Genomic DNA, 11,459 nt, shown 5'->3' with positions numbered 1-11,459 from the left:
GTACACATCAGAAACCCTAATTGTGATTTCTTGACTAATAAGTTTGGTATTTGCAATTTTGTGCTTGTTTGTTTCAGATTTCGTCATGTCCGGGACTCCAGTTTCAAATGTTCCTACTGCAAAGGGTACCGGCTCTGGTTCCGGTCAACCACGTGCTGAAAAGAAGTCCAAACCTCGAAGGTTTATTAAGTCCCGATCTAAGAAAGCTATTGAGCATAATAATGAATTGCAGGTGGGACCCAACAACAACATGATTGCAAATTTGAACAAGATTGTGTATCTTGCTGACTATCATGGAATTATGGAGTTCCTTGAGAGATCACGTATCTACACTGCTATCTCTCTTGATGTGCCAGCTTATGTTTCTCATCAGCGTGAATTTTGGAAGAATGCTACTTTATCTAAGACAATGGATGGTGAACGTCGAGTAGATGTTTTAACCAGTTCTGTTCAGGGTAAGAACATTGTCGTTAGCGAAGGACATATTAGGAGGTTGTTAATTTTTCGTGATGCAGCGGATATGAAGACAAGACTGAATTTCGGACTTGTCAAAGGTTATTTTCAGAGATGCAAGTACTCTGGTGATCTGTCAAAGTCAAAAGTCTTGAAGTCGGGTTTCTGTCCCACTTTTAAATACCTGGCTCATGTTCTTGTTCATTGCTTAAGCTTAAGGAGAGAGGGCCACGATGAATTAAACTTCGTAATGCAGTCTATGATGGTAGCTTTGATCTTGAATCTTCCGTTTAACTTCTCCGGAGTTATATTCGATTACATGATAGAGAATAGCAAGTTCAAGACGGATCCTTACTTGCTTTATCCTCGATTCCTCCAGCTCGTTATAAATTCTCAGCATACTGAGCTAGTCAAGGATGATAAAGACCTTATCAAGCTGAATGTGATGACGGACGAACAGGTGAGGAGAATGATTTATTACAAGGGAAAAGTGGCTCCACCAAACTGTCCTCTATTTGGTCACTTGAAAAAGGTGGACTACGTAGCTCGAAATCCAAGGATGTGGAGGAATGAGGATAGTGATTCTGACAAAGAAGACATTGTTCCTGATCTTTTTGAGACAGATGATGAAGAGAAGGTTGTGGAAGTTGGCTCTCAATCTGGTCGTGCAGTTGAGGACTTAGACAATTATAGTTTGGAAGATGAGGTTTCTGAAGGTGGTGAATTGCTAATGTCTTTAAAGCGAAAGGAGGTTGCTGAAGATGAACCGTTGAGAAAGCCAAAAAGGGTAAGAGGTCATGTGAGAAGAGCTGTTGATCCTTCGGGTGATGCTGCTGCCACTACAACTACAACTCAACAAACTCAGGCTCCTACAGTGCAATCTACTCAATCAACCCAACAAGCTCCACCACCACCAGCTACTTCTACTCATGAAGGCAGTTCATTGGCAATTGCCACTACTAATCATGCTTTTGTGAATCTTCAGACTACAGTGTTGGGCTTGATTAATATAGTTGATGATTTGACTTCCAACAACAAGGAGAAGAAAAAGGAGGTAAATGATTTGAAAGAGAAAGTTAATTTCTTGACCTCAGAACTTGAAAAATCAAAGAAGGAGGCAGCTGAACTCAAACAGTTGTCAGAGAAACAGGCTAAAAGGATCAGACGGTTGGATCGTCGTGATCGAAAGTTTAAAAGGAAATTGGAAGCTGATCCCCAGGATGGGACGATTCGTTTGAAAATGGAACATCATGATGATGACCTTATGTCTACCGAAAGTGAATACTCGTCAGACTCTTCGTCTGAGGGGACTGAGAACTGATTAGCTCGCTGAACTACGATGTGGAGGAAGGGGAAATTGTACATACGATGACAGATGAAGAGGTAGCAAAGATGTTTGGGATAGAGGTTGACCAGTTAATTGCTGCGGAGAAAGCTCCGAATACTGCTGGTACCCGTGAGAATAAACATACTGGTGACGATAGTGCTGAAAAAGTCATTATTGAAGATGCTTCTGATGATGAAAATGTGAATGAAAATGTTGATGAAGAGAACTTACCAGAGTTTGCTGATCTATTCAAATAGCAAAGTGATGATCTTTTGAATCGTAAAATGAATGAGAAGCGAACTGCTGAAGAAGGTGAATCTTCAGGTGTTAACAAGGATGGTGAGAATATCGATAAGGTCAACAAACAGAAAAACCAAGAATGGAGAGAGTATCAGAAGTCTTGTACCAAGGCTTGGTTTACAAAAACGCCTTTGGAACCAAAGTATAAGTTGTTCTACGGTCGAACAGGTATGGTTACACGGGGAAAGATTCTGAGTTGGGCGTATTTGAAAGACTTGAATTGCTTTGCAGTTAGAAGAGAAAGTGGAGTTGATTATTTCAAGCATGCTGCTGATATGAAAACTCTTCCATATTTTGAAATGATGGAACTCGCTAGACTGCCTTTGCTATATCATGAATCTGATGGTTGGGGGCAGTGGATGCAGTTCAAGATCAAGAAAGAATTCAAGCACGACTGGTCTGTGTTCGATCCGCAGTTTCCTAAGGTTTCATATCGTACTGATCAATCTACGGGAAACAGTGTTAGAGTGGTTAGGTATAAGCGTGCCAGGACAATGAAGCATGCACCAGTTCGCAGGATGCCACAAAATTTTAGAGATCGTTTTCGATGGTGGTATTATGATGGGCGAACTGAAGAAGCTGTTATTTTGCTGCATAATTCAAATGGAAGTTTAGATCAGATCAGGATGATCAATCCAAGGTGGATTAGGAATTTGTGTAAGGAGGATATCAAGGTGCTGCGAAGACACCCAATCTTTTATGAAATGCCTAATGCGGAGCAGGCTATTCAGTTCAATCGTGCTATTCGTACATGCTATGTGTATGATATTCATGCTTAGATGTCTATCGTTTGGATTTGAAACTATGAACGGTAAACTTGAACGTTTAATTCTCTTATTCGATATGGTTGTAATAACTTAATTTAAACGTTTATCTATGTACTGTTATGTTTGCTAGATTGCATGTTTGTTTGTTGGTTTGTTTTGCAGGTGAATCATATTTTATTGATCTGGTTAATGAACTGGGTCCTAGGAGGAGTTTGTTGGTGCATTATAGTCCCCAGGTTCATTGCGATCAAGTTGGAATACGTAAACGTTTAATCTTCACCCATGGAATGCAACCGTACGGATGCAGTATGCAACCGTACGGATACACAGTGCAACCGTACGGTTGCACACGCTGTGTATATATATAGAGAACTTTGGTTTCATGATTAGGTTAACGATCCTAGCCGCACTAAAACATCGAAACCGATTCTCTGGTTATCTAGCATTCATCTAGGTCGATCTTTAACACCCTAAAGTCGTTCTATATCTAAAGATCAAAGTATATTTGTGTGTTTTGAGTATAAAACCATATATCGAGATTTTTCGCACTCGATATAGTTGATTAGATCGTTTAATCCTGTTTACACGATCCTACAGATACTTTTTTAACTAAAGGTAGGAGTTGATTCTGTTAATTTATTGAAACTAGCATATTTTGGTGAGACAACCCAACACCCGGCTCCAACCCATACTTGTTTAATTAATCTGCTTTAATTGGCTCACCATTTTGATCATTTGTTATAGCTAACCAACCCAATATATTCATTTTGTCGATCACCTCTATTAAGAAATCATTTGTTGACTGTTTCTTTATTATCAGTTAAAACAATGAGAAGAGGGATCTTACCAACTGTTCATGTGGCAGCTGAAGTTCCAATGCATTCTCAAGTTCAAGAAGAATACTATTCATATCTGGACGGTGTACACGCTCATCCTTTAAACAGGAATATGCAACTTCTGAGAAGCTGGTTCGTGATTTTGGGACCATCTGATTCCACAAATAAGACGGAATTATATTACTTAATGTTTGCTTTTCGTAATGAGATCTGGCCAATGAAGCTAGATACCTATTACCCGCTTCCACATTTGGAATAAAAGCATCCTCCCGCATAATATCTCCCATAAAACAACGCCAAATGAGTAGATGTCTGACTTGTAGTTTACACCCCCAGTCTTTGGAATTGCTGGGTCGATATACCCCGTTGTGCCGATAGCTCCTAAAAGCAGAAGCTCCTCCTTTTTATATACTGGATATTTGACAGAGTATTCGAAACCCGATAACCTAGGCACAAATTTATTATCCAATAATATGGTGGAGCTGTTAATGTTACGGTGTACAACAGAGTAACTACGTCCAACCTCATTATGGATGTAACTTAATGCGCGTGAAACACCAACACAAATCTTCAATCTTTGGATCCATGTGAGCCTCTCTTTGTTTATATGCATCAAGAGACTTCCCTTTGCACAACGTTGCTTTATAATGATCTTCTCATTCTTTTCATCACAAAACCCGATAACAAATACAAGATTTTCATGCCTGAGAATCGAAAGCACGGAGATCTCTGTCCAGAACTCAATGACTCCTTGTTGGTACTTACGATCTAATCTTCTAGCGGCAATTTTCACGGACTTCCCGGACAACAACAGCTGTCCCTTGTACACTTTTCCGAAATCACCTTTTCCGATGATATTTCTATCATCAAAGTTGTTGGTGACCTTTAGTATGTCTTCAAGTGGGATTTGTAAGTGAGCAAATTCCCTGATTGTAGATGTCATATTTCTGTTAATCAAATGACAGAGATCGAAGTAAAAAACCAATGGATTGCAAATTAATGATTGTGAAAGTTTAGGGGAAGGGAGGATTTTTTAAAATGAATGCTAATCTTTTTATACTGTTACGTTGATATTCGTTCACAGACAACTACAAATGAAACCTGCTTGGTACATGTGAGACTAAGAATTATAAAATGTTAATCAGCATCTTACTACGCGTGCACTGAGCTGGAAGGGGGAATGCATGGTTTAACAGTATGCCTGGCAAACGGGTCGGGTTGGGTCGAGACCCAAATGAGTTTGGGTCGAAACGGGTCAGAATTTAAATGGGTCAAACGGGTTGGGTCGAGACCCGGGTTGGGTTGGGTCTGAGTGGGTCGAGACCCAACGGGTCAGGTCGGGTCGAGAACCATTTTATTCAATAAAATTTTAGTTTCACATTTTTTTTTATCATTTTTTTATTTTTATTATTTTATTATTTTATATTTTATTTTGAAAAATTACATCATGCGACTAAAATTCAAACTTTTACAGCTCGACCCGTTGGACCCATATACAAGACCCATTGGACCCGTCTCTATTTGTTAGACTTGGTGGATTTGAACCCGTTCGACCCATTTCTTATTTTTTCGTCTAAGACCCAATATGTTTTAAAAAAAACTCATTGGACCAATTTTTAGGGATGTGAATATCAAAAACTGGAAACTTTACAACTCAATCCGTTTGACCCATATGCAAGACCCATTAGACCCAAATTCAACACTTTGGGTTTGGTTTGCCAGGTATAGTTTAACTATAAAATATAAAAAACTACGGAGTATATTACTCCTAAATGACTGAACAAGATTAATTATTAATTATTATTATTATATTATATATATATATATATATATATATATATATATATATATATATATATATATATATATATATATATATATATATATATATATATACGGCGTCATACAATGAATTAAAAATTGCTTGCTGATGCAGATGAAGTTGTACGTATGTTATTTTCATCGTGAGATCCATATGACTTTCATCGTATCATGAAATTCACTTTCACAAACTAATCAAACTTTTCTCAATCTATGGATGATGATATTTCCATCATTAAAAATGATAGATACACCACACATGTGCATTATCTGTTAGGAATTTGGGACCCAATAAGACAGGTGATTTAAACCAATCACCAAACTCACAACGACAAACGATAAAATGAAGCATACGAATGATAAATGTAAATGACACGGGATTTAACGTGGTTATATCCCAACTCCAAAACACGGAGAAGGGTTTACTCCACGGGCGCAAACCAGATATTTTCACTATATTTTTGTGCACACAATTACAATGAGGCTAGGGGTCTACCTATAATGAAACATTAAAGCTAGTTACTTGTTGCACAAGCAAACTTGGTCTTCAAGCCAAAGGCATTTCAAAAATAAATTACTAGTTTCCAAGCTAACTTAATCTCCAAGTTAATTTGATTTTCTTTCCTTTTGTTTAAAGTTTCCATATCTCAACAATCTTTCACTTGGAGACTTTGAACAAACCCCATACGAATCTTCAACAGAAAATCCAAACCACCTCAACTGTATTTAATCAAACCCACAATAACTCCAGACTAGCCGATTACCAACTCCTTTTGATACCGTCGGATGAGACACCCGAATCACGCCGCACTTCACTCGTTAGCCTACGAGCAAGTGAAGTCTTTCGACATCAAAAAACACCGCTGAGCGATAATCCAATCTCTTAATTACTAGCTTGGGCCATCTCGGTTTCTTTCGCCACTATCTTCTAACACGAAGACCATCTTCTTACACTAGAAGACCAACTGAAATATGCGACTCTTCAGTTATAGGATTCTTCATGAGACTACACTACCTCACCAATCACTCTAGACATGTCCAATCCCGAACACACATGTCAATGATCACCCTAGTACAGGATTTCACCGTCTATTTATGATTTTCCTTTCCAGCAATCAGAAAATCCAACAGACGCCCTCGTAGACTCTTCATCAAGGGTCTAGTGAGAACACGGTCACAACCTCGAAATCTACTAACTTTTCAACTTTCCGCTTTCTCGCTGGTACACTGACTTCCTCATAGCTATGAATTTCACAAACCCATCTTCTCATCCCAAGCACGCTCCCACTGTACGAGTAAGAAATAAAACTGCGGATACTAGAGAAGAAATTTGGTTCGTACCTCCAGTCAGTCGCATATTTCTTTGCCATCAGAGAGTAAAACAAGTACTCGAAGCCCTAGTGTTACCCGGAATCATCACATAATCTTGAGAACTTCGGAGAACAACGTCGCATAATTATCTCCACCACTCTACTAGTTGACTAACTCCCACTAGCTCGATAACTTCCGTCGATTACTAAACTCAACCGAGTTCCCGACACCCTCAACGATCCTAGAAAGTTCAAGTTCCATAATATCCCAATCATCTTGGAATATCCGACGATACGCTTGGTCACCCAGTTTCATAACACGCAAGCACCAACTTCTACTGATAACTCTCACTGTCAACTTCGACTCGATGCATCTTGTTCGTTATCCAACTGCTCTAACCCGAGATAAAAACAACCTCCTGAGCTCCCATAACAAACCCACATCCCCGAAAAACACAGGTCGTATCGCTCGAAGTTTCACGAGACAAAAAACCGTCTCGCACTCGCGTCATCAAACCCGAAAAAGTTCAACCCTGAAACTGCCCAAATTCGAAAAATAATATTTGAAAATTCAACGGTCCGATCAACCTAGAATTTTTACCACAACTAGATCTATGTGTTTAGAATCACCATCCCAAAAATCAAGTCGATCCAACGGTAAAAGAACCCACAATTAATTTTCTTTCACAGATGCGCAAACAAACCCCAAAAGGGTTTTTCCTGGCGGCTGCAAAATTCGAAAAAATATAACTCCAAATTGAACGGTCCGATCACTACAAATTTTGGATATGTTTTAGGCCTACATATCTACCACCAACAGAAAACGTTTCAAGACGATCCGACGCTTAACGAACCCTCTATGAATTTTCGACCACAGCTCTGCAAATAAACCCTAAATCGAGTTACTGCAACTTCGGAAAAATGTATCTCCCAATCGAACCGTCTGATCACTTTCAAATTTGGTACACGACCAGATCTATGAGTCTTCAACCTACGGTTAAAATATCATGGAGATCCAACGGTTAACAAAACCTCTACGAATTTTCTACCACAGCTGCGCCAAAATTCCGAATTTTTGAAAAATCTCTTTCACAACAAAAACTATCGATCCGACCACCGACTCCGTTATCACCGCGAATCACCACAATAATCTATTATAATCATAGACCAATTTTAATAGATTATCTCATGAGTACATAGACATACCCGTGAGTTCTTCGCGATCTCTTCAACTAAGCCCTTTGATCTCGATACATGTTGTACAAAACCCGTCGTTCGTTCGCCATGCTTTCAAATCGTCATCGCTCTCACTCGAAACCATGAGCTCTTGATACCACTTGTTAGGAATTTGGGACCCAACAAGACAGGTGATTTAAACCAATCACCAAACCCACAATGACAAACGATAAAATAAAGCATAAGAACGATAAATGTAAACGACTTGGGATTTAATGTGGTTATATCTCAACTCCAAAACACGGAGAATAGTTTACTCCACGGGCGCAAACCAGAGATTTTCACTATATTTTTGTGCACACAATTACAACGAGGCTAGGGGTCTACTTATAATGAAACATTACAGCTAGTTACTTGTTGCACAAGCAAACTTGGTCTTCAAGCCAAAAGCATTCCAAAAATAAATTACTAGTTTCCAAGCTAACTTAATCTCCAAGTTAATTTGATTTTCTTTCCTTTTGTTTAAAGTTTCCATATCTCAACATTATCTACTTGTACATATTATCTATTGAAATATCTTCTCTTAATTTAAGAGACAACTAAAAAAATCACAATTTAATATTTAATTCAAAACTAGTACAAAAGCAATGGAATTTAGCATTTGCATATATCATACACAATGAACAACATCTAGGCGCTAATAAAGAGTATAAAAGCCTGACTTTAAAATTGTGTATGTTAGTTTGGGAAAAGCTGAGAGATATTTCCAGTTAGCTATTAACATTAGAGGGAATTCAATGCCTTTCTGAAGCTCGGGGGAGCAGAAAACATATATAATCGGTATCCAATGACAACATTTGAGTTTCACTAAGCCTATACTTGATATGAAATGGTAGAAATTCAATCACGTTTTGAAATCTGCATATGAAAAACGTGATTGATTAATACTATTTATTAACAGTAATTGATTAATATTCTTTTTTCTTTTTTCCTTTTTTGAGAAACCGAATATATATGGAATAAAACTTAAAACTATAATAACTATACCAAAAACAAAATAGGTTTATACCTTTCCATCAGGATAAGAGAAATGTCTATCTATTACTAGCACATTAATTGACGGTGCTAATCAATATGTGTATATAACAGTGCTAAACAATATGTATAATAACAGAGCTAATCAATAACACTGCTAATATAATAATAGTAACACATATAATAACACCGTGTTAATCCACATTTTTCTTGGGAACCAATAAAATTTCTCAGCAGATGGATTAACGATGTGACTTTCCATCGGAAGTGCAAGAATCAAAATTAGTTGCATCTGCACAACGTATTGCTAATTTCTCCATTTCAACAAAATCGTTTATTCATGTCTAACTATATAGATTATGGAAGAATAATTATATATTTCTACTTTAAAATAATGACTTCATGTAATGTAATCTCTATTTTATGTTCTATCTCCATGATTCACCATAACAAACAACAAATTTAATATCCAAACTAACCTACTCAAACAAAATATAAGAACTGCTAAACATGAGGGACAATACATGAACTTACAATGGTGTGCTTAAGAATCCTGATATCTCCATTCGGATACCACGAGACCACACGAATATTATGCATTTTTTATTTTTACAAATCTATTGATTTCCTCTAACGGAAAGCAAAATAAATAAATAAACAAATATATAGTTACCTGTAAGAAAGTGGATCTTCAGACGGTTAAGGAAGATGAACAAACATATGTTCCTTATAAGCCCTGAAATTATAAAGATTATTGAATTATTGATTAACCATGGGAAAGAACTAAAACTATCCCTCAAAAATATTCAGCCATAACGTAATATTGATAAAAAAAAAATAAAAAAAATAAAAAAAAATCTATCTTTTGTGCCATTCCATTTGAGTAGTTGTATGAATCACAAATATTGAACTTGACACAAGTAGGATAAAACACATATGAAATTGAAAAAAGGCCCGTAAAACTAAAAGTGGAGATTGCAAGTAACCAGTTTCAGCAATTAATCAATTTCCAGAGCAGTAGCTGACAATCCTTCAAATTCCTTTTTATCTGTTATTAATTACATATTACAAAATACATGAAGTCAATAAGCATATAACAAACTGGCAAAAACATCTCCTTCTCCTCTATACATTAAAGCACAGCCCTAATTAATTAAGATGAAAAAAAAAATCCAATCAGAAACCAACCACACTTGAGATGGAGATCTAATGGTCTAAATTTACCTTAATTTAGATTTGTCTCTCTCATATTAAGGTTTAGAGACTTTAACTATTATGCCCCTAAAACTCCTGAACGTCAGTTAAAAAAAAACTGTAAACAAAAACTGATCCTTATTCAGTTTTTATAACAGAACTACTTAAAATCACAAACACCCATCGTCCCAGAGCAAAAAAACCCTAATCTATACAAAATCAAATCCAAGCGATTCACAATCCTATTTTTTACGATCAACATCTGCATTGTTTTGTGGTTATTGTTTCTACAGAGGAAGAAGTCTAAAAAGACACACCAAAAAGGTAATTTCGTAACTGTGTGTTCGAAATATTATTATTGTTCCAATATCGTGTTTGATTCAGCGTATGAAGTTGCTGTAATACCTATTATAAGAGCTTCTATGGAAGGAATTAATGGTGTGGTAGAACTAGATCAATTTTAGAAACATAATTATGCTTATTTATTTCATTTACTATCTGCATTTACAAAGGCTAAAGGGATTGGGCAAATTAGTATCTGGAAGAGTAAAGAACAAGTGTAATAGTATACAAACAATCATTTTGCATACTTTTATTTCATTTACATTTTGTCGAAGTGTTATTGTATACAAACAATCATTTTGTTGACTTTTGTTTTTGTTATATTTTGATGAACAACTTAATAATTGTTACTGACTTTGTTGAGCATTTAAATGGTTCTATAGGAATTTTCTTAGATGCACACAAGGTGTTCGTTTAAATGAGCTATATGAATTGTTCATCAAAGGTTAGTAAGTTTATTTTGAAAGTATGGTTATTCAGATTACTACTTGCATCCTTGTTTTTATTTTCAGCTTTGAGATTTAAAATAGTGACATTAAAGAGTAATTTTTTTTAATCCTTTGAGATGGTGTTTTGCTATATTCGAAATTGATTATCGTTGTCAAGTATATTTCTTATAGGTTATTGGATTGTTGTACGTACTCACGAATTTGTAGCATGTTGCAAATCCAAGACTTTAAGGAAGTTGAAAGAATGCGTCATTAAAGCCCTAAGTTCCACGACCTCTTTTGAGTTATGTGATTTTTACATGAAATGGATGAATAACAGGTGGAAGAAGGATTCACTGCTCTTTCAAGGTTTTGTACTTAATTGAAGTCTAACTATTTTATATCAGTTTCTTCCAAATACCATCTTCTTATATAAACTTACGTACACTACAAATGATGCATTCGAGTTA

At 36.5% G+C, this 11,459-nt stretch overlaps 1 protein-coding gene across 1 annotated transcript; it reads right to left on the bottom strand.

The window, feature by feature from the left end:
* Window positions 1-3,667: 3,667 nt before the first annotated feature.
* On the bottom strand, window positions 3,668-4,626 carry LOC139842194 (receptor-like protein kinase HERK 1). The gene is made up of 2 exons (XM_071832364.1): window positions 3,922-4,626; window positions 3,668-3,835 (listed from the first exon to the last, which is right to left on the bottom strand). Exons 1-2 carry the CDS (start codon window positions 4,624-4,626, stop codon window positions 3,668-3,670), a joined length of 873 nt encoding a protein of 290 aa, XP_071688465.1.
* Window positions 4,627-11,459: the final 6,833 nt, after the last annotated feature.

The sequence above is a fragment of the Rutidosis leptorrhynchoides genome, chromosome 4 (genome assembly GCF_046630445.1).
Source record: "Rutidosis leptorrhynchoides isolate AG116_Rl617_1_P2 chromosome 4, CSIRO_AGI_Rlap_v1, whole genome shotgun sequence".
Classification (NCBI taxonomy): domain Eukaryota; kingdom Viridiplantae; phylum Streptophyta; class Magnoliopsida; order Asterales; family Asteraceae; genus Rutidosis; species Rutidosis leptorrhynchoides.
This window is presented reverse-complemented; position numbering and strand designations above follow the sequence as displayed.